The sequence below is a fragment of the Globicephala melas genome, unplaced genomic scaffold (assembly GCF_963455315.2).
Source record: "Globicephala melas unplaced genomic scaffold, mGloMel1.2 SCAFFOLD_564, whole genome shotgun sequence".
NCBI classification, from domain to species: domain Eukaryota; kingdom Metazoa; phylum Chordata; class Mammalia; order Artiodactyla; family Delphinidae; genus Globicephala; species Globicephala melas.
In genome coordinates, this window is record NW_027207727.1 from 25,652 (window position 1) to 48,496 (window position 22,845).

At 37.3% G+C, this 22,845-nt stretch overlaps 1 protein-coding gene across 4 annotated transcripts in view; it reads left to right on the plus strand.

The window, feature by feature from the left end:
* Positions 1-22,845, plus strand: part of LOC132596498 (hippocampus abundant transcript-like protein 1) — a 49,609-nt gene that overhangs the window by 14,622 nt on the left and 12,142 nt on the right. Inside the window, exons 1-5 of one of the 4 annotated variants that reach the window (XM_060293433.2) lie at positions 288-583; positions 906-968; positions 14,892-15,019; positions 17,007-17,121; positions 22,527-22,745. In XM_060293433.2, the coding sequence (XP_060149416.1) occupies positions 942-968; positions 14,892-15,019; positions 17,007-17,121; positions 22,527-22,745 (489 nt within the window). In that variant the 5' untranslated portion in view covers positions 288-583; positions 906-941. Of the gene's footprint in view, positions 1-287; positions 584-905; positions 969-1,348; positions 1,482-14,891; positions 15,020-17,006; positions 17,122-22,526; positions 22,746-22,845 lie in introns of those variants that run through there. The other 3 variants (XM_060293432.1, XM_070044819.1, XM_060293434.1) reach the window with 3 other exon arrangements.

Genomic DNA, 22,845 nt, shown 5'->3' on the forward strand with positions numbered 1-22,845 from the left:
ACTGGACCCTCTGTGTTTCTTACTTTTTCTCTTATATTCTGTCTTTTTGTCTCTCTATGCTGCATTCTGGATGACTTCTTTTGACCAACTTTTCGGTTCAGTTATTCTCTTTAAGCTGTGCCTAATCTTGTTAAACATATCCATTGAGTTTCTAATTTAAAGTTAATGCATTTTTTCTCTTCTAGGATTTCTTTTTGTTCTTTTAATCTGCTACAAAGTTTCAAGCTTGTTTTATATATCTTGCAACAAAGTAATAAACATGCTAATTTTAAAGTCTGTTGAGTAATCCCAAAATGTGAGGTCTTTGAGAGTCTGTTTCTGTTTTGTAGTTTTGTTTGCTTGTTGCTGTTCATGATGTCTTATTTACTTTTGTATCTGATTACCTTTGATTATGTGCTTGTCATTATATTTGAAAAATACACATACGGTTGATTTGAAGCCGAGGTGATGACCTTTTCAGAAATGATTTTAGATATTTTTCTTCCTAGACATCTGGAGGTGCTACCAGTCTGGATCACTGTAATCCAAATTTAAAGGTTTGAGGTTTCCTGGACTTCGTAGGTGACATGAAGCTGGGCTGCAGGTTCATACCTGAGTTTGTATAGCTGCTTGTAGTACATACTTAAAATTGTAGGTGGTTGAGGGGGTAGCCAATTTAACAGTTTATTTTTGCTACAAATGCTTTTGTAGCAAAAGCAGCTGAATGTTGGGCATAACCTTTTTAGGTTACTGCTTTATTTAGATTTCTGCCTCACTATCTTGTTACCTTTTCATTAGTCATTGTTACCTAAATTTTTTTCATTCCAGGGTTTATTTTGTTTACCTAGTCTGCCATTAACAGAGGCAGAAATCATTTCCTTTAATTTGCTTTTGAATTTTTCTTGATGTTTGTTTGCTTTTTGTAGGTTCTGCATGAAACATTTCCTCAACACACATTCCTCATGAATGGTCTCATTCAAGGTGTAAAGGTAAGAACAATTTCTGTGTGGTTCACAGTGAACCAAAGCCAGGAACCCTTAGTAGTTTAACTCTGGAAGTTTAAACGGAACATAGGGAAATGGTTACCATTAGTAAATTCTATAAATCAAAATTTTAGCTGGATTATCAAAGTCAAAATAAAATATAACCCAAATCCATAAGACACTGGTAAGAACAGTACTTTATTTTTATTAGCATGTACAGAGCAGTATATGAAGGGTATAATTATGTGAACTTTTTTGTTTGTTTGTTTGTTTTTGTTTTTGTTTTTGCGGTACGCGGGCCTCTCACTGCTGTGGCCTCTCCCGTTGTGGAGCACAGGCTCCGGACGCGCAGGCTCAGCGGCCATGGCTCACGGGCCCAGCTGCTCCATGGCATGTGGGATCTTCCCGGACCGGGGCACGAACCCGTGTCCCCTGCATCAGCAGGCGGACTCTCAACCACTGCGCCATCAGGGAAGCCCTATGTGAACTTTTAATTGCTGTATCAACCGAATAAAATGGGCAAGTATTAATATCTTCTTTTGAGATAGACTTTGAGATTGAAGAAGAGGAGCAATCAGGATTTAGTTGTATATATAGTCTTTCGGCAAGGCTGGTGTTCTAGCCATAACTTTCTGAGCTCTCAACTACTTGACTTAATTAGGCTTAATTCATTGTTTAAATTTAAAGTGATATTTGTCAGAAAAGCTTATAAATAAGGGTTAAAATATGATGTTATGTTCCGGTCGCAATTTGTAGTAAAGTATATGGGTATAGCATGTAATTTGTCCTTTTCAACTTAGATAGTATCAACCTACTTAATTTTACTTTGTGCTGAACAGCACACTTAAAATTATACCCTAGTAATTTGCTGAATTCATAGCTTTGAGCAGCATTAATTGTCATTAATACTATTTATTCTCTGCCTAGTAATTTGCTGAATTCATAGCTTTGAGCAGCATTAATTTCATTAATACTATTTATTCTCTGCCTATTTTCAAAAAGCATTTTGAGAATGCTTACAATAATCACATAAGTAAACCAGGGCAACTTAAACAAAGTAAAACAAGAACTTTTTAATACTCATTGAGCGGAGGAATATTATCAAGAATCTGATGTGTGTTCATTTAAGCACCAGTTTGTGAGCAGTTTTTAACTACATGATAAAAAGAAAAACTAAATAAATGAGAGAGGGCATTGATTAAAAATACAACATAAGCTTATCCTTACAGTAGATTCTTGTGGAAGTTACCATGAATCTTTTTCTTTTGTCTTGTGGAGCTAATAAAATGTGTTTTAGTCTGGTTCTGCTAAATAAAACCAGTTAGGTCTGCACCCTAAAGTCAAGTGGCATGCTTATTACACTTTCACTTAGAGACATCCACAATATTATTCTAAAAAACCATAGAACAAAAAGTATTTGATTCAAGGGTGTGGACAAGAATTTATTTAACCTTCAATGACTATTGAACTTCAATTTATTGAACTTAAGTAAGGAGTTATATACTTTAATAATTGGCTATTGTTTCTGGGGTGGGGATATAATAAGAGAACCCAACAGCAAAGCACAGCTCTATTAAGATATCCTAATATGGATATGCGCACAGTGGCATGAATATGGCTTTGGATTGCTTTAACATTAAATCTCTGTCTACATCTTATTAACTGTTACCTTAGTCATATAATTTAATCTCCCCTTCATTATGAAGTAATGAGAAAAACAAAAAAAACCTCTAGTAGGGTGATTATGAGGATTAAATGAGCTAGTAGATGTAAAGCTATTAGCATAGTACATTCATTCATGTGCTAAATACTCAGTAAATTTTGCAAAGAAGAGTACATAAAAAGCAAAAACTATTAGAAGGAAATCTTGGTGACCATTTTTCTTACCAGTTTGGGGAAAGATTTTCTTTTTTTAGAAAAAGAATTCATAAAGGAAAAAATTGAGTCATTTACATCAATATTTTAACTTTAGTAAGTCAAAGCCACCATCATCAAACTGAAAATACAAATGACAAAATGTTATTGGTAATAGAAGGAGGAATACATAAAAGCACTCACAAAGTAAAACCATAGGAAAATGACTGATGTCCCAGAAGGGCAAAGAAGGGTGTAACTTGGCAGTTTACAAAAGATGTCAGTGTGAAAATAAGTTTATCACTAATAAGCAGTAAGTCCCAAATTAAATGAGATAATATTTTTACATACTGGAAGAAATTTTAAACTGACAAGAACTACTTCAGTTTGTGGTAAATTGGGTCCCCGTGGACTGTTGATGACAGGATAAATATAGCTCTTCTGTAAGGCAGTATTTTAAGAGTTAAAAATATTCACATATTTTAACAAAGTAATTCCATTTCTAGAAAGTTGTTCTTATCAAATAGAGTTATTCAGAGGTTCAGGTAAAGGGCTATTTGTAATAGTAAACATAGAAACTTTTTAAATGCCTTAAAATTAAAAGAATAAATATGTTGTGGGGGCTTCCCTGGTGGTGCAGTGGTTGAGAGTCCGCCTGCCGATGCAGGGGACACGGGTTTGTGCCCTGGTCCGGGAAGATCCCACATGCCGCAGAGCGGCTGGGCCCATGATCCATGGCTGCTGAGCCTGCGCGTCCGGAGCCTGTGCTCCGCAATGGGAGAGGCCACAACAGTGAGAGGCCCACGTACCGCAAAAACAAAAACAAAAAAAAAGTTGTGGTATAGCCATATAATGTAATACAGGCATATAAAGAACATGTTTTTGAAGAACACCATGTAATGTGTGAAACAAAAAGAATATACAACTATACAGTATGGTTTCAAGTGTGTTTTGACCAAAATAAATGTAAATAAGCAGGGGGAAAAAATGATTTCAAACCTGAAATTTGAAAGTATGTGGATTTATGGATGATTTTTAATTTTCTTCTTTATGTATTTTGTTTATCTTTGTAGATTTTCTACAGTTAACTTTTACTTTTTAAGTTTACTGTCATAATGCATGGAAGAGAAGGTTTAGATTTGGGGTGAGCATCAATTAAGGATGCAAGAGTAACCAGTTCTGTTTTGTGAATTCTCCAGTTTTAGTTTTGGAGTTGTTTGTTTGTTTTTGTTTTTGGTTATTTCAGCAGCTTTATTGAGATATAATTCACCTATCATGCAAGTCACCCACTTAAAATGTACATTCAGTGGTTTTTAATGTATTCACAAAGTTGTGCAGCCATCAGCACACAATTTTAGAACATTTTCATTGCCCCTGAAAGAAATCCTGTACTGATTAGTAGTCATTTCTCATTTCCCCTTAACCTCTTCAGTGTTAAGCAAGCACAAGTCTACCTTCTGTCTCTATAGATTTGTCTCTTCTGAACATTTCATGTAAATAGAGTCATACAGTATGTTCTTTTGTGACTGGCTTCCCTCACTTATAATGTTTTCAAGGTTCACCTGTGTTGTAGCACATAGTAGTACTTCATTCTTTTTATGGCCAAATAATATTTTACTGTATGGATATACCACAGTTTATCCATTTATCAGTTGATAGACATTTGGGGTTGTTTCTAGTTTTTTGTTTGTTTGTTTTTGCGGTATGCGGGCCTCTCACTGCTGTGGCCTCTCCCGTTGCGGAGCACAGGCTCCGGACGCACAGGCTCAGCGGCCATGGCTTACGGGCCCAGCCACTCCGTGGCATGTGGGATCTTCCCAGACCGGGGCACGAACCTGTGTCCCCTGCATCGGCAGGTGGACTCTCAACCACTGCGCCACCAGGGAAGTCCTGTTTCTAGTTTTTGATTATTGTGACTAATGCTGCTGTGAACATTTGTGTACAGGTTTTCATGTGGACATATGTTTTCACTTCATCCTAGGTACATGCTTAGGAGTAGAAATGCTGGGTTATATGGTAACTTGAGTTTTTTTTAAATTATGTTTTGAAATTAACTTCTTTCTTAACCCTGTTTCTGGCAAGTAATATATGTTCCTCATCTCCTAGACTTCTGACAGATGGGTGGCTGAAGCCATGGACAACAATTTCTTTTATCTCTACACTTACTCCCTTGGTGGTATCGTCAGACTTACTCACTTTCAACTCTCAAATAAATATCTTCCTCGACCTTGGGCCAGAACTTCAGACTTGTCTATCCAGTTGCCTAATTGACATCTCTATTTCCTTGCCTAATAAGTATCTCAAAGTTAACAGCTCCAAAACTAAGATCCTGGTCTTCCCCTCCAGCCTGACCAACCCACAAGTCTTCCTCATATCAGTTACTGGTCATGCCATTCTTGCTCATGCCAAAATTCCTGGAATCAGTCTTCTTTCTCTTCCATATCCCAAACCCAATCCATCAGCAAGTTCTGTGATTCTACCTTCAAAATAGAACTATAATCAAAACAGTACCTGGTCTCCTTTCAGTAGAGATCATGATAAAATATAAGCCAGTTTGTGGCACTCTTCTTAATCAACCCCACCCACAGCCTGTTTTCTCCTTTGGTGTCATCCCTGTTCTTTCCTCCACTTCCTGCTGACCTTGCGCAGCCACAGCTTCCTCAGCCAGTGCTTGCCTGAGGGCTTTGCAGGTACTGTTTTTTCTGCTTGCTTTTCCCAGATTTTGGCAGGCTTCACTCCTTAACCCCTCAGCTCTTCACCCAGATGTCATTTTTCAGTGAAGCCTTCAATGACTACCATCTTGAATAATGTGTCCAGTTCTCATCACTCCCAATCCCCCTTCTTTGCTTTTTCTTCAAAGCATTATCTTACCTCTGACATGCTGTATATTTTGCTTTATCTTAATCTTGTTATTATGTGTTCTCATCACCCCTCCTCTTTTAGACTGGAAGTTTCTTAAAGACATGAATTTTTGTCCACTTTGCTCATTGCTGTCCCCAGCACCTAGAACAGTTCTTGGCACATGGTAGGCACTAAGTAAATACTGTTGAAATAACATTTCTTTCCAGTCTTTTTCTATGCATTTTTATATAGTCAAGATCCAGCTTACTCAGAGACTTTAACTGTGTATCTTTTTTTTCTTGTATCAGCGGTAACTAATTATATCATAGTAATTTCCCCATAACATTAAAACTACATAAAATACAGGCAGCCCCCTCTTGCATGTTCCAATATGCACAAATTTCAGTTACCACAGTTCGGTTATATAACATGAGTCTCCCAATTCAGCACGATGCAGAATTCCGTTACCTGGTGTATTAACTGAGAAGCTGCATGAAATACAAACTGCTGCTAACTCCTCAGTCCACAAAACACTACATAAATAACAGATGCACATCATAACCAGTCACGCATTTCAAAGTGTTGGTGACCAGTCACTGTGCATCTTAGTTCATGCACGTACAGCAAAACATGCCATTGTGTTGCCTCCTTGATCCAGTGAGAAACCCACATGACAGTTTACAAAAATGGATCATTGAAAGAAGGAATTGGCCAACAAGGATGAGAATGCAATAAAGAAATAAATAATGATAATGCTGGAAGTGGGATTCATATAGAACCTCAGAGGAATTATAGAAGAACCAGCTGGTTGGAGAGACTCTAGATGTGTAGCCAAAGGAACTTAGTGAAGATAAATTTATCAGCATAAATGAGGAAAATGGTTGTGATGAAAAGGATAAAGATGTCCCAGAGGAAGTGATGCCAGCAAAAAGCTTGGACTTATATACACTACCAAACGTAAAATAGCTAGCTAGTGGGAAGCAGCCACATAGCACAGGGAGATCAGCTTGGTGCTTTGTGACCACCTGGAGGGGTGGGATAGGGAGGGTGGGAGGGAGGGAGACGCGGGAGGGAAGAGATATGGGGCCATATGTATATGTATAACTGATGCACTTTGTTATAAAGCAGAAGCTAACACACTATTGTAAAGCAAGTATACTCCAATAAAGATGTTTAAAAAAAAAAAAGAGCTCTCAGAGATGATATTGCATGACACTGAAAGCACAAAGGATAAATGTTGGAAGCTGATCCAAACTTAAAAAGGCGTGTGACAGTTTTCCAAAGCAAAGAAGATACTGTGCATCATACATTATATGCCTTACAAAGAAGACAAGCACTGTTCAAATGACTCTTGATAAGTTTTTTACAAAGAAATAAAACACTTTAATTCTTTAAATTACAGTGTACTAAATACATACTATTGATAGTTTTACTATTTTTTTCATTTCACTAAATATGTATAACTGATAGTAAAAGTTTTCAGTGTTCTGACAAAAATTTCTAAATGTCGTAGAATAAATCAGTTTTTCCCATTGATTAAAATCACTTTACATGGTTTCAGCTTGCACATTTTTTTTCAGTCCTGTACTACCATGCAAAGCAAAAACTGCCTGTATTTGAAGTGGTTATACGTATACTATTCTATTGTATGAATATGCTATAATTTATCCATTTCCTTGTATAAGTGGTTTCTAATTTCAAACTACTGAAGATAATTCTGTAACAAATTATTTTTTATTTTTATTTTTTTGCGGTATGCGGGCCTCTCACTGTTGTAGCCTCTCCCGTTGTGGAGCACAGGCTCTGGACACGCAGACTCTGCGGCCATGGCTCACGGGCCCAGCTGCTCCGCGGCATGTGGGATCTTCCCGGACCGGGGCACGAACCCGTGTCCCCTGCATTGGCAGGCGGACTCTCAACCACTGCGCCACCAGGGAAGCCCCTGTAACAAATTTTTTTAAATAAATCTTTACATTTTTTATTGTTTCCCAAAAAATTAGAGTTGTAAAGGTATAACTAGTGGGTAGAAAAGTTTGGGCATTTTAAAAGATCTTGAATATATAGTACCACATTATCTCCTAGAGCAGTTGTGCCATTTCACACGTCCATCAACAGTGTATCTGTTTCACCATGCTCTAATACAAGTATTACTTTTCAGATCTTCACTAATCTGATAAGCTTGAAAATGATGTCTCAATGTAATTTTATTTCTTTGATTTCAAGTGAGGTTGGGTATTTTTACATTATTTGCTGGCTACTTTTATGAAGTGCCTTCAAGTTCTTTGTTTATTGTTTATTTTTCTAATGAGGATTGTTCAGTTCTTTATTTTTAAATGATGTACTTCATTTTATGATAATCCCCTCATTTTAATGATTATTAGTTTAAGTACCTGTTCATCTTAACAATTATAAAGGGAAAAACTCACACTTGATCCCTCTTCTCAGATTTTGAAAGTCCTATTCTCCAAACATTTTTCAATAGCAGTTTTTATTTTTATGGAATTGAAACATATGGTAGACATTGTTATGTGACTAGCAATAAGAAGTTTTGTTAGCGTTCTCCAGAGAAATAAGACCAATAGAATATATATAAAGAGGGTTATTTTAAGGAATTGGCTCACATGATTGTGAGGCTGGCAAGTCTGATATATGTACGGCAGGTTGGCAGGCTGGAAACTCAAGCAGGAGTTAATGCTACAGTCCTGAGGCAGAATTCTTTCTTCTACTGGAAACCTCAGATTTTGCTCTTAAGCCCTTCAGCTGATTAAACAAGACTTTCATATTATTGAGGGTAATACCCTTTACTTTAAAGCCAACTGATTGTAGATGTTAGACCACATCTACAAAATACTGTCACAGCAACACCCACACTAGTATTTGATTAAATAACTCGGTACTATAGCCTAGCCAAACTGACACACAAAATTAACCACTAAAGTATTATAGTTTTGGCTACACTTCATTGGAAGTATAACCAGACTGAGATGCTGTGGTTTGACTTAGTAGATGAAGTCTAGGTATTACTGCTGGTTAACATGAGCAGATAGAGTGACTGTAATCATTTTTTCATGAAGACCAGCTGGTCTGATTGCCCAATGTCTACCTTGAAACTTCTTGAAGCTTCCTTCTTTAGCATGTTTTATATTTAATACAAAACTAGATATCTTCATCAGTGTCCCAAACTAAAACTAAGTGGGCCAGATGCCCAGGGTTGATTTACACCTGGATCAATTGATATGAAGAAGATGCCTCTGTAGCATGCAGCTTTAATCTTGTCTAGCTTTGACTTCACAGCAAGGGGTGGGAAAGGCAAAAAAGTAGAAGACCCAGCAGTCCATCCCAGGGCTTGGCCACAGAAGTTCACATGCATTGCTTCTTAGTCTAGACTTGATGGTCAAGTCTGATCAAGGAGATGGCCATGTAGATCTACCAGGACACTCATCCGGGGACATTTAATATGTCAAGAGTTTCTCTAATCCTGGGAATTGCTGCTGAGCTGTCTCATCCTGCTATTTAATGAATTAAATTATGAAGCAGCGCATAGCATAAGCACACAGAGAAACTGTTGGCTGATGTTTCTAAGAATTAAAAATAAAAAACAAGATACCTTTAAAGTCCTCTTATAGCTACTCTTTAGGATTACTAAGTACCGAAGTGCTTTGCGCGCACACACACACACACACACACACACACACACACACAGTAATTCTTGCTTTCTTAATTTGGACAGGAACTTGTCCTTTTAATATCCTTTTAATTATCTGTAAATAAAATTGTTAAAACAACCTACTTGAGAGAGATGACTTCATAAATTTTAAATAGTTTTTTATAACAAGCTGCTAATTTATCCATTTATTAAAACATGTTTAAGAGAATTCACAAGTAGATAAGTCTAGTACTTTATATGCTTCAGGATAGAGCCACTAAAATGTCAGTAAAAAAAAAAAGTGTAATAATTGGTTTGAATTATGGGCTTATGGGTTAGTCTCAGGTCCTAGAGCCACCTCACACCTGAGCTGAATCCCTCTTCTACTGCTTATGAGCCGTGAGCCTTAGGCTACTTACCCTAATAGTACCCATCTCAGAAGGTAAGACATTTGTGTGAAAGGCATAGAACAGTTTGGCATATAGGAATGCTAGCTGTTATTCTTTCTTGTAATCAATTTGAAGTAATGGCCCTACTACTTCTAAGATTAAGGGAAAGCCTGTGACAGTCTGTTTCTTTATATTTTAATTAAATTTAATTGCACTTTCATATGCTTTTCTTTCTGCTTTCAGTGGATCTTCCCTACATCCATCCCCTTTTCTCCCCTTATCAAAAGAAAACACTCCAGCCCTCTTGCCCATATTGTTCTTTCCTTGAAGTCTCAGGATTACCAGCTGTTCTTAGACCTTCATGCTTCACAAATTCCCTTTCCCGGACTTCAGTTGAACTAAAGTCATTTTGTGGATCATATTTCTCATTTGCCCTGTTAAACTGATTGTTATGCACCCTGGGAAGGGAAGCTGTGTACTGTACAGGGTCTTACTGGGTCCTAGGTCTGAAAGGTGACCCCTGTTTTAGTACAGTTATTTTATGTGAAAGGATTTGCATTTGTCAGTTATGTAAATAAAAACCACAATTCCATTAGTGTGAAATTTTCTCTTTGATGTCCTTTTAAGAAGTGAAAGAAATGAAAGTCATTATTAGTAAAATACTGCATGAAAAATCAAAGTGAATGAATATAATTTTGGGATAAACTATGTCTATATGTTGCAGGTTCCTTGCGGCTTATAAAGGATACTTATAAAAGGATACTTGTTATAAGATGCGAACTTTTTCATGGAAAAATGAAAATTTTCAGAAGTAGTTAAATAACTGTACTTTATTCTTCATTGGTGGTACCATTGCCCCCTCAAACTCAGTTGTAAAGTTAATTAAAATATTTGAAGGAAAAAAAATTTTAGTTTTAAAACTTGTTAAGGGTTTTGACCTAATTATTTTAGTCAAATGTTTGCCAACTGCATATGTTAAGGAAAACTTATGCTTAAAACTTTTATGATGGCTATATAAAGTATAAAATTCATGTACTTTTGCTTCAGATGAGTTGTATTTGCTATTCTTTGTATGCTCTAAAAAGTTTATTGGATAATTGTATTTAATTGAACAATAAGCTTTAATTGCTGTTTTGTCAAATTAGAGCCTGTAAGGCCATGTCAGAATTACTGGCCAATTAATTATGCCACCTTAAAAACCTGTTGGACTGGGAAGCTAATTTACAAAAGTGACGTATTAACTGTTGGTTAATTTTGCCATCCACACCTAGGCTCCTACACACCATGTTTTATCCAGTATTCGTTGGGCCACGATAGCATGGCTTAGTACATTCAGTCCTCATTTTTCCCGGATTTCATATTTGCAGATCTGCCTACTCGCTAAATTTATTTGTAACCCCCAAATCAATACGGTGCTTCCATGTTCATTTATGTATGGCATAAGGAGGGAATTTGAGTTGCCCAACTGCGAGTTTCCAGCTGAGGTTGAACAAGGGGACATTCTCTCTTCTTGTTTCAGGTCTCATACTATAAACATGTTCTTTTTGCAGTCCATGTAATGCCATATATTTTGCATTTTTGTTCCTTTTGTTGACAATTTCTCTGTTTAAAATGGCCCCAAGTGTAGTGCCAAAGTGTTGTCAAGTATTTCTAAATGCAGGAGGGCCTTGATGTACCTTATGGAGAAAATACTGTGTTAGATAAGCCTCATTCAGACATGAGTCATAGGGCTGTCAGCTGAAACTTCATTGTTAATAAATCAACAATATACATATTAAATAAGGCATCTTTAAACAGAAACACACATTAATCAATGTTATGTATTGATCAGTTAATGAAACTATGTGACCAGAGGCTTGCAAGAACCCAACCTTGTGTTTCCTCTATCAACAATGGTTCCATGTTCTCTAATTCTGTGAATAATGAGAATCAACTGTATTTGTGTTAAAGGCTAGGGCCTTGATGTCAGTCTCGTTTTAATTTTTAAACATTTTGTTCTCATTTGCAAATTATGCTCTGCATCTTTAGGACTGATGAAGTACTTGCCTAATCAAGGTACCGATATCCTTCTTAATCTACTGTTGTAATAATGTGGTCTGATAGGATCTAGGGCTAGATTGGGTAGTGAAGAAATAACTCTGGGACAGAAAAAAGTCTTTGATTTTTAAGAAATACAAGTTTTCCAAAGAGGCAAGTATTTATTAGATTGAATTTTAGCATCTTAATAAAAATGTAGGTTCTCCCAGAGGGTATTTTCAACATCTGTTGTCACTGAGAATTTTATTTAAATAATAATTATTTAATGAATAGATTAAATTACAACTTAAATCCAGAATCTAGATAGCAGTATCTTTTATCTGTAAAAACTACATTATTTTAAATAAAACTTCAGTGCTTGGCCTTCTCATATCCTTTGTTTTAATGGCATGCATTCTATAGCTTAAAGCATTGTATGAAATCTAAAATCAGAACTGTCCAAAAAGTTTTCCAGGGTTCTTTGTGTTTAGAGTTTTTATTACTGTTTTTGTGGTGGTTGTTACTTCAACTGCCTTGTCCTCTTAAATTTCTTTACGTATTTTTCTTGACCAGTTCTATACTGAACTGGTATTTGATATGCCAAGAACTCAGGCATTTGATATTTTTAAATTTTATTTATTTATTTATTTATTTATTTATTTATGGCTGTGTTAGGTCTTCGTTTCTGTGCGAGGGCTTTCTCTAGTTGCGGCAAATGGGAGCCACTCTTCATCGCAGTGCACGGGCCTCTCACTCTCGTGGCCTCTCTTGTTGCGGAACGCAGGCTCCAGACGCGCAGGCTCAGTAATTTTGGCTCACGGGCCTAGTTGCTCCGCGGCATGTGGGATCTTCCCAGACCAGGGCTCGAACCCGTGTCCCCTGCATTGGCAGGCAGATTCTCAACCACTGCGCCACCAGGGAAGCCCTGATATTTTTAGAGAATTTTAAAGCAACGTAAAAGATTTTCGTTTCTAAAATTTATGAAACTGATAGTTGCAAGTCGTGAATTTAAGCCCTGTTTCTGCAGTCGTTTAGCTCTTAGTTAAAAAGGAGATCATTTAACTGTCTTGATGCAAGAACAGACCAAATGCCCTGGAAATCCACTGTGGCTTATAAATTACAAGGTTTGATGCCTGGGTAGGGTTAATACTTTATTTCAGAGGAGCCAAAATGCTTTTCTCCTCAACTTGCCTGCCCTCCATTGAGTCTTCTCTCACCTCCCCTTACATCAGTTTACTGGTGACTGATAAGGGATTAGAATCCTATTCTTCTTCTCAGCCATGTGACCTTGGAAACTACTGTGAGTTGATTTGCTCTTAAAAGTTCTATTCAGTTTACCAAACCTCTTTGAAAGCCCTTATTACCAGACCCTGTGATAGGCATCAAGCGTACAGAGAAGGAAAGAAACCATTCCTCTGACCTTAATCTCAATTTCTAATCCAATAGAGAAGATAGACAAATAACAAGTAATTGTAATAGAGTGTTACAGTTATAATAGAAGCAATATGTACCAGGTTGGGGGGGAGGGTTGTTTGTTTTGCACCCCTCAAAAACCAGTGTGATTAATTCTGTTTGAGTAGCTAAGAAAATAGAGGAAGAGGTGCTTCTTGCTCGGAGTTGAGAAGAATGACTAGTAGTTTACCAGGTCCAAGTGTGGGAAGCATACAGGCACAACAAGGGCCTTTGCAATGCCTTTTGGCACAAAGGAACACAATGTTGTATATGTTCAGAAAACTAAGAAGTATTGTATATAGACAAAACATAGAGGATGTGTGTTAGGTGATAGATGTTGGAGTGTTCTACCTGTATGCTATGCTGAGGAATTTTTTTAATGTATTATGAAATTCAAATACACAAAAGGAGAGAATAATGTAATAAACGCCCATGTACTTATCACCTAGTTTCTATTTGTAGTATTTAAAAGCAAAGTTCAGACACTCATTATTTCACCTATTAAATACCTGCTAAAGAATTTCAACTCTGCACAGTGGAGAGTTTTAAACAAAGGATCAAAGAACGGAAGTCTGCAGCTCATCAAGGTTCTCTTGGGGGTATGTGGAGGACAGATTGGAGGGAACTAGGACCAGGGGCGGGAAGCAGTTAGAAAGCAGTTTTATTTAAATCCAGGCAAGAAATGCTGAACAGTGTCACACAGCAGGGGATGGATAAAGAGAAATCATTACAAGAGAATGGTCTGAAAAATCGCCTTGGGGAGTGGAGGGATGATGGGAAAGCTTTGGACAGCTTCTTAGCAAAGATGGGAAGTGTGGGTGTTTGGTCAGGTTTATAGGGAACAGTGTGCATGTTAAATGTCGAAATAGGGAAGTCCATTTGGCTGTAGGCACAGAGCTCAGAAGAGATATTGCAAAGCTGTTCATAATGTAGGTGGTGGTGGCCATGTGTGCAGACAGAGCATGTAAAGGGAGGATGATAGCACCAACAGGGTCTGAGAGGCAAGCCTGTGGCCACCTCAAAGGGCCCTGATTTCAAAAAGGAAATAGATACGGAAGTGGCCAGCCAGCAGAGTGACTGGCAAATTGTGAGGAAGTGGTAAATGTGAGTTTCTTCCTTTGCTTATGTGTGGTGTTCTTGCTTCCCCTTAGCCTCAACTCTTTTTTCAAATCTTATGCAACTTGCATTATCTCTGTCCTAAGTTCACGAGGCAAATGGAACTTTAAATTTGATGCCAAGAAAATTTGCTTTTCTTATGGACATTTAGTATATGCATACTTATCCTGCTATCCCTATTAGTTTATCCCTTTGAGAGCAGAAGGTGTGTATTCATTTGAGTGTCTTCACTTCGGTTAATTCAGAGCTTTGCACGTGATAGATATGGTATACATATTTATTAAAATGAATTAAGTGTCTGGCTTCTTTCCATACACTTGGTGTGTGTTCACGTTATGGGCCAACTGTGGGTGTATATATTTTACATCACCTCTCTTTTCCAGTTTCTCCCAGAAAACGAGCTCTTATCCCTTTCTTCCCTCTCAAACAGCACGCTTAAAAATTTTGTTAGTTTTTTTTTTTTAATGACAGGTTATATTTAATGTTTCAAATTACTCTGTTTTGGAGCCACTGAAATGAATTGGAGCATTTAGAAATACATTTAGAAAATAAGAATTACAAGTAGTTGGGGGATCACATTATAAATCTGACCTTTGCTTCTGCTTTCTTCTCCAGGGCCTGCTCTCTTTTCTGAGCGCCCCACTCATAGGTGCGCTGTCTGATGTGTGGGGAAGGAAGCCCTTTCTCCTCGGCACCGTCTTCTTCACCTGCTTCCCAATTCCACTGATGAGGATTAGTCCATGGTGAGTGGCTAGGTCCTCCATCATGACTGTCTGTTTTGGGTCACATGTGGACAGTACACCTGCAGTGTGCTTTTTAACCTTTGCAAAACAGTTGTACCTGTGTTTTCATTTGAACTCTTCGGTAATACTGAAAGCTAGTAGGCAGTTGCCATCATGCCCACCTAAGTTCTTCACTTAGGTGAAGAAATAGAAAGAAAAGATGTCTCTAAGGGCAGCTATTGTTGCCATGAGGTAAGTTACAAGATTGGGTCCTGGGAGGGGGCAGACAATCCCTGTACTCACTCAATTGTGGCTCATTTGACTTTGAAAATATGTTGTTTTTGTCAACTCATTGCTCTAGGGCACTGACATGAACATAGTTTATATCAAAAGGCAGGAGTCACTTTTGTGTGTACTGTATTAAGACCAATAACCTATTCTAAATCATAATGTGAATTTTAATTTGATCTCATTTTTTCATGATAAATAAGGAGAGAATAGTTAGCATGTAACCAAGGCTATTTAGTTAATAAAAATGGGTTGGAATTTGCACCTGAGCAGTAACTTAGTTTTTCTGGAGTACAGAGGATGGTATTTTGGCCAAAATTCCTGTTGCTGAGATGCTATTCCTATGTGAAGAACATACTTTAGAATGGAGGGTTTTTGTGTTTCAGTTTTTTGGGTTTTTTTAAAAAATTCAATTAATAGTTTTGGAGGGGGTTGCTCATGTGAAAATACTCTCATTTGATAGAAATTTTAGGTCAACATTTGTCATGTTCCAAATGTGTTGGCTATCTATAATGAATCATTTTATTTCCTACCAGATAAATTTTTATAAAATACTTTTTGGTATTGAGTCTTTCTGTCCAAGAACAAGTCATGCTTTTCTGATGAATTAGGGTTTTTTTTTAATGTCCTCTCAATACCTTAAAATTATTTTCTTCAGATCTTTAAATGATTTTACCTCTTCTCTTCCAGTTTTTGTTGTTGTTTTTTTTTTGTTTTTTTTTTTTTTGCGGTATGCGGGCCTCTCACTGCTTTGGCCCCTCCCACCGTGGAGCACAGGCCCTGGACGCGCAGCCCCAGCGGCCACAGCTCATGGGCCCAGCTGCTCCACAGCATGTGGGATCCTCCCGGACCGGGGCACGAACCCGTGTCCCCTGCATCGGCAGGCAGACTCTCAACCACTGCGCCACCAGGGAAGCCCTCTTCCAGTTTTCATGCTGCTGCTTCTGCTACTTGTGTAGACTAATGAATAATGTTAAATAAAAGTAATGATTATGGACCTATCTAGGACCTATCTACCTCATATATATGAAGGAAATATAATGTTTCATCATTGAGTATTAAAATGCCTTTTGGGTTTAAAAATACTTGTTCCTATTTTATTTAGAGATTTTCTTTTTTAAAATCAAGGTTGAATGTCAAATTTTATTTGATGCCTTTTGCATCAGTTGAGATCATTTGAATTTTCTTCTTAGATCTACCAGCATGATGAAGCATATTAATAGATTTCTAATATTGAAACATCCTTACCTCCTAGGATTAAACCCTACTTTTCTGTGAGATTCTGTTTGCTAATATTTTAACTAGATTTTTTAAGCATCTATGCATATGATAGAAATTTTTTGTCTTAATTACATTAATTTTTAAAATGCTTCCTGCTTTTGTGTATATGTATTATTCTTAGCTAAAGCTAGGAAGTTTAGAAAGTTTTAATTTCTGTTCTGGCTACCTTTAAAAGTATAACTTTACTGCATACCCTTACTCTTTCATTTTTATAAACTGCATTTACTGAAACCCGTTGAACAATGACAAAATTAGTATGTTTCTCCTTCCTCTCCATCTTGATTATAATTTTATTAGTTGTCCTCTATATCTTTAAATATACATGTATTTTTTAAATTTATTTGTTGGTTTATAGTCTTTACATGGTATCTTTGGCTTTGGTTATAAAAGTGTGTATACACTACCTCTCTCATGGGTGTTTAAAATAATCTTTTTATAGGTGGTATTTTGCAATGATTTCCATGTCTGGAGTCTTCTCAGTCACGTTCTCTGTGATATTTGCCTATGTAGCTGATGTTACTCAGGAGCATGAGCGAAGTACTGCTTATGGATGGGTAAGATAATAGATTGTTTTTTAATCAGAGAAATAATGAACATTCTACTAAAAATTCACTGGAAAGTGAGATTTTATTAAAATAGTGTTAAATATTGACTTATGTAAAAGAAAATCCAAAGCAATTGAAATGAAAAAGGAGACTTATGAGAAGTTAAAAATAGCAAGATAGAAATTGCTAGTAATTTATTTTCTGGTTTTAGTGTTGTAAGATTGGCAGGATGTGTTGAGTTGTCAGTTGCAAAGTTTTTCTAAAGTTGGTTTGATTTGTTTCTTGTTAGCTAATCTCTTGAGGAAACATAACAGTAAACAAGTGCTACGATCATAGGTCTCTGTGTACCTAATAAGAATTGGAAAGATGATAAAACCTCAGCCATGTTAATCCATTGTTACTGTATTGCTAGTTGTGTGACTCGGGCACTTATTTGGGACATGGTACTACAGAAAAAGGACTACATTCATTCAGCAAATAATTGCTGAGTGTAAAACAAAAGTTATAGGAGAACTTTTTTGGGTAATTGACAATCATTTCTAATTTTCTTAGGCAAGGTAATGGCACTGTGGTTACATAGGGGAAGAAAGACCTGTAGAAGATGGCAGGCTGAAGCCATTTAGGTCAGAGTGTCACAACTCTGAAAATTACTTAAGTGGTTCAAGGGGAAAAGATGACAGGCGAGCATTTGTGGGTATGTGTTCAGTGTGTGAACCTCTTGGGGTAATTGGGTGTGGACAGGAAAAATTTTCCCTTCTTCCCTTTTAGGTTCTTTGGCCAGCATAATAATTAAATTGACGTAAGACAGATTAACAGGAGAAAAACAAATTTAATTTCATTTGTATGGGAGTCCCACAAAGATGTGAGATACTCAAGGAAAGTCAGGCAATTGAGGCTTATATACCATCCTGAGCTAAGGAGAAAGAGGGTAGGGGTCTGGGGCTTCAAAGGGAAGGAAGACAATTCACAGGAAGATGAGAGCAAATATCTGGTAAACAAATGTTTGCCATTCCATGCAGATAAGTCTGATATAAAAAGTTATCTTTACTATTTGCTCTCTTCCTGGCATAGGCCTCCTGTCTAAATTCTTTTAGGCTGTTAAGGGAAAGGTAAAAAGCTTTTCCTGAGTCTCCTGGGTCTTAATTGCCTTCAGCTAAAAACAATCTACATGCCAAAGTGGCACATTTTGGGGTGGCTTATTCTGCTCCCCTTCAGTGTGCAGTGTGCACTTCTCTCCACTTTCCTGTGTTTGAAATGTTTATAGTAAGAAGATGGAAGAAGAAAGATGATCTGGCTGGGTTGTTGAATGTTTGGAGGGGAATTGAATGCCAGAAACTCAGGTGACTTCTCTCCTGAGTCTTACTTTTTCTTTTAAATCCCACTTCCTAGAAGACAGTAAGTAGTCATTCAGTGTTGACTGAATGAATAATTGTATGGATCAATGATGGACATATAAGTCAGTCACTGCTGTTCCACAGAACACAACAGCAATTTTTACTTTGTTGACTTTAGACATCAGTAGTTTAAAAACTTCTCCTTCGACCCCACTTACCCTGTAGCTATTACTTGCTCTCTCCTTTCCTTCTTCCCACCTTCCCTGAACGTTTCTCATGTCATGTCCTAAAACAGGGGCATCTCCAGAGTGCTGCGGAGGAGGATAGAGGGAGAAGCAGATAGGAAGGCTTCAAAGAAGGCAGGGTGTTCAAGGTGGGCTCTCAGGGTCGGTCAGCAGATTTGAGGGGTGCCAGAAGCCTCATCTATCACACTTGTGCAGCTTTTCTCAACATCACAGAGAACACTCATTTCCCTCCAATTTTGTTCGATTTTTGTTCCTTGCTTCCACCAGAAAAACCCCTCATGAAGCTGTTGTGCTAAGCAGTCGTACTTAGGAAAGATTTCAGAGAGAGAGAGAGTTCTGGAACCAAAGTGATCATGACTTAGTTCCCCTGTCTCCAGCTCAGTTCTTCATCTGTAAAATGGCAATTATAATAATGGCTGTTCGTAGGTATGTTGAGAGAAGTTAGTGAGAGGAGCGCCCTACTGAAGTGTGCCCTCAGCCAGCATGTAAGGCTTCCTGGACTTGGTCACAGGACCCAGGATTTGGCCAGTGGCTAACCTTTACATTTACCTCTACATGTCAGATGTTGAGATGACAAACCTGAAAAAAGTAAAAGAAAAAAAGCTTGCAGGCTACCTTACAGATATAGGAGGATTTATTGCCAGTTAATTATAGGATTGTCAATCAAGTCTAGCTGAAATTCTAAGAAGCATTTTGAGATCTGTTAAAGAATATATATGTATATCTTCCTTACTGAAACTCCTCCAGTAAACAAAGAAAAGTGGTAATTTCTTTCAATGGCTGCAATAATGAATTTAAGTTAATGCTCATTGAGAGACTGTTGTGGTGAAGTCATCCTTTAGATTTATTCACTCGTGTCGTATTGAGTGTTAAAGAGGGATTTTAGATAAATACACAAACTAAGCAAGTAGGCTGCTTTAAGTTTTAAGAAAGATGCAACATTTTACATAGAATTTCATGGGGCCATAGATTCTCAGAAACTCATTCAACAAATATTTATTGAACAATGTAACTAATCAAATAAAACAATTAGGAAACCACTGCTGCTCCCTGTCCCCTTCTGATATTTGAAATTTGGTGACTAACCTTTTTATTTTCATTTCCATATTCCACATGATTAAATTGGCTCTCAGAGTATTCATTATTAAATATTTTAATAACAGATTTTTTCCCACTAAATTCCTGTTGTTTCTCACTATTACTACATGTATATAATAATTATGTTTTACTTTTTGCATACTTGAAGAAATTAAACTGATCTTTAAGTGTTATACCTGCTTCAGTGGACCGCTAAGGGAATGGAGGGAGGAAGATTAGGGTATTATAGGTGGGCATTAGTAGACAGAGAGATGGGAGGAGGAAATCCTGAGCACTGTAGGACCTAAACAAATTGGGCTGTGTTAGGAGGAGGGGATAGGCCTGCCCCTCTGTGTCTGAGAGAATTTGCCTTGCGGTACCGTCTAAGTCAAGTTATGAAGCTTTCAAGTCTTCAGATACATAGACTTGTAAATAATAATGCTCATGTCTTTTTCGTGGTTTGCAAGACTTAAAGATTCTCATTAAGATTTCTGCCTTTGGTAATTTCTCCATGGCAGTGTACAAATGTTTGAATTATGGAAATACCAGAAAATAGAGCACTTCTCCCTTAGAGCAGTGTTGCAGGATACATCACATGGATGGGAAAGATGAATTTAAAAGTTTACCGTGGTTTGGAGTGCATCATTTACTGATAATGAGCATTAATCTCATAATCAATCATTATTTATCCCTCTTGTTTATATCTGAAGTAGTTACTGTATCCCCTTCAAATTTGTGGGGGAGCTTAGTAAAGAAGGCAGTCATTTTCTATTCAAAACTGATGTATCGTGTATTCTTATATATTAAATTATTGTTATATAGATAATAATTTAATTCCATTGTTCTTTTTTTTTTGCGGTATGTGGGCCTCTCACTGTTGTGGTCTCTCCCGTTGCGGAGCACAGGCTCCGGACGCGCAGGCTCAATGGCCATGGCTCATGGGCCCAGCCGCTCCGCGGCATGTGGGATCCTCCCGGACCGGGGCACGAACCCGTGTCCCCTGCATCGGCAGGTGGACTCTCAACCACTGCACCACAAGGGAAGCCCAATTCCATTGTTCTTAATGACCAAATCTTGAGTTATTGAACAGTCTTTATCTTAGAAAATGTCCAATTGGCTAGAATAGAATTATGATAGTAGAATTAGAAATGTCTTTGACAAATAACGAAATAAATGATTGAGTGTTTTCTTCTGTATACTCCATGATCTTTAGATTCTTTACACTTGGAATGCTGTGGAATTATAGAAGCACTTTTAGCTGAAATTTAGGTCTAAGTCTGTGCATTTTAGTGAGAAAGATTAATTTGAGAAATTGGAAAATGGCTTCCAGTTCTTGCTCATCTATGTGAACTTAAGACATATATTGTTTCTTTATTTGTACATTGAGTTGTAGAATATCTTCTCAATTTACATACAGTAATTTGATAAGGATTAAGTAATGGAAAACTGTTATGAATAAATGAATGAATGACCCATTTTGTGCAGGTATGATGTTGTTAGTATTAGCACCTGAGGACCCTGCAGCAGTGCTTCCGTAGCACGTGAGGATGCTGCAGGAGTGCTCCCATAGCTGTTTGCATGTCATTGCAATTTATAATATAAAGTTACATGATTGCCTTGATCTTCTAAAATAAAATGAAAAACCCTGAAGGGCAGGAGCTCTATCTTCTTATTTATCTGGCACATAGTAGATGCTCAATAAATATTGAACCAGGGAATTCCTGTTCCCCAAATTAGAATTCTCTATACTCCCTTTTTTTCTCCAGAAATTTTTTTACTTTTGGCTTTTATAATATTTTTAGTATAATACTAATTTCCAATACGTTGTATTATCACATTCAGTTGGGGGGTGATGGATGAAGAAAAAATGTTATTGGCTACCCAGGAGTCATAATTTCAATCATAGATAATGATTTCTGTAGTTTCTGTTAAAATCCATTAGAAGTTTAAATAACCAACTTATTATAAATGTGCTTTTGACACTCAGTCTGGTTATAATTTGGAGACTGCCCATTTAAGCTTCTGAACATTCAGATTACATTTCAGAATAAAGGGAGCTTTCTACGTGCTTGTAGGAAAGCAGTGTGAAGAAGCTTCACATGGATTCAAGTTGCAAGGGTGATCAGTTGAGTCAGTGGTCTCTGGTATTAGGTGGAGGTTGGGGATGACAGCATGACAAAAGTCCCTAGCCTGGGGATTTCTCCATTTAAAAAGCTTTGACATCTCCCTCAACAAATCTTTTCGGATTTTTTGTTGTTGTTATAGCTTTTTCTAAGATTACCAGAGATTTTTCCCCCTCTCAGTGCTAATGAAATGGTGAAACAGTACATGTTTTTGGAAGATGAAATCAAGCCTAGTCTCTGAGTAATTTGTAGATTTTATCATCAACCCTGCAGAAATTTTTTTCATACCTTTCTCTCTACATCCCCATTCCCCAAATAAAGAAGATTAAAACATGTATATTTTATTTATGGGGAAGGTTTTACAATTTTTATTTCTAACAAATCATTATTTTGTATTCTTGTAGCTTTCTAGAATAACTCCAATTAGTTAATAGCTTATGAACAAGTCCTTAAAACAAAATTACTTTCATTCTTTTTCATTCTTAAAAGTTGTGTGCAGCACAATCCTTTTGTCTTTTTAAAGCCAGGGATGGATGACTTTAGGTATGTACCTGTGGGAACCTGGATGAGAACAGGAATATAGCTGTGCACCTGCAGCAGATGGGACCCTGGGTGAGAGTGTGCTTTTTCCATAGGTCTCAGCCACATTTGCAGCCAGTCTGGTCAGCAGCCCAGCCATTGGAGCATACCTGTCCGCCAGTTATGGAGACAGCCTTGTTGTGCTGGTGGCCACAGTGGTGGCTCTTCTGGACATCTGCTTCATCTTATTGGCTGTTCCAGAATCTTTGCCAGAGAAAATGAGACCTCTTTCCTGGGGAGCTCAGATTTCTTGGAAACAAGCAGACCCTTTTGCGGTAAATAAAAACATGAAAACATTTACTTTCCTAAATATCTTTCTAAGCCATGCAAATAAAAGAACATTCCTGCAGCCTCAAGCATCCTAGCAGTTGTTGA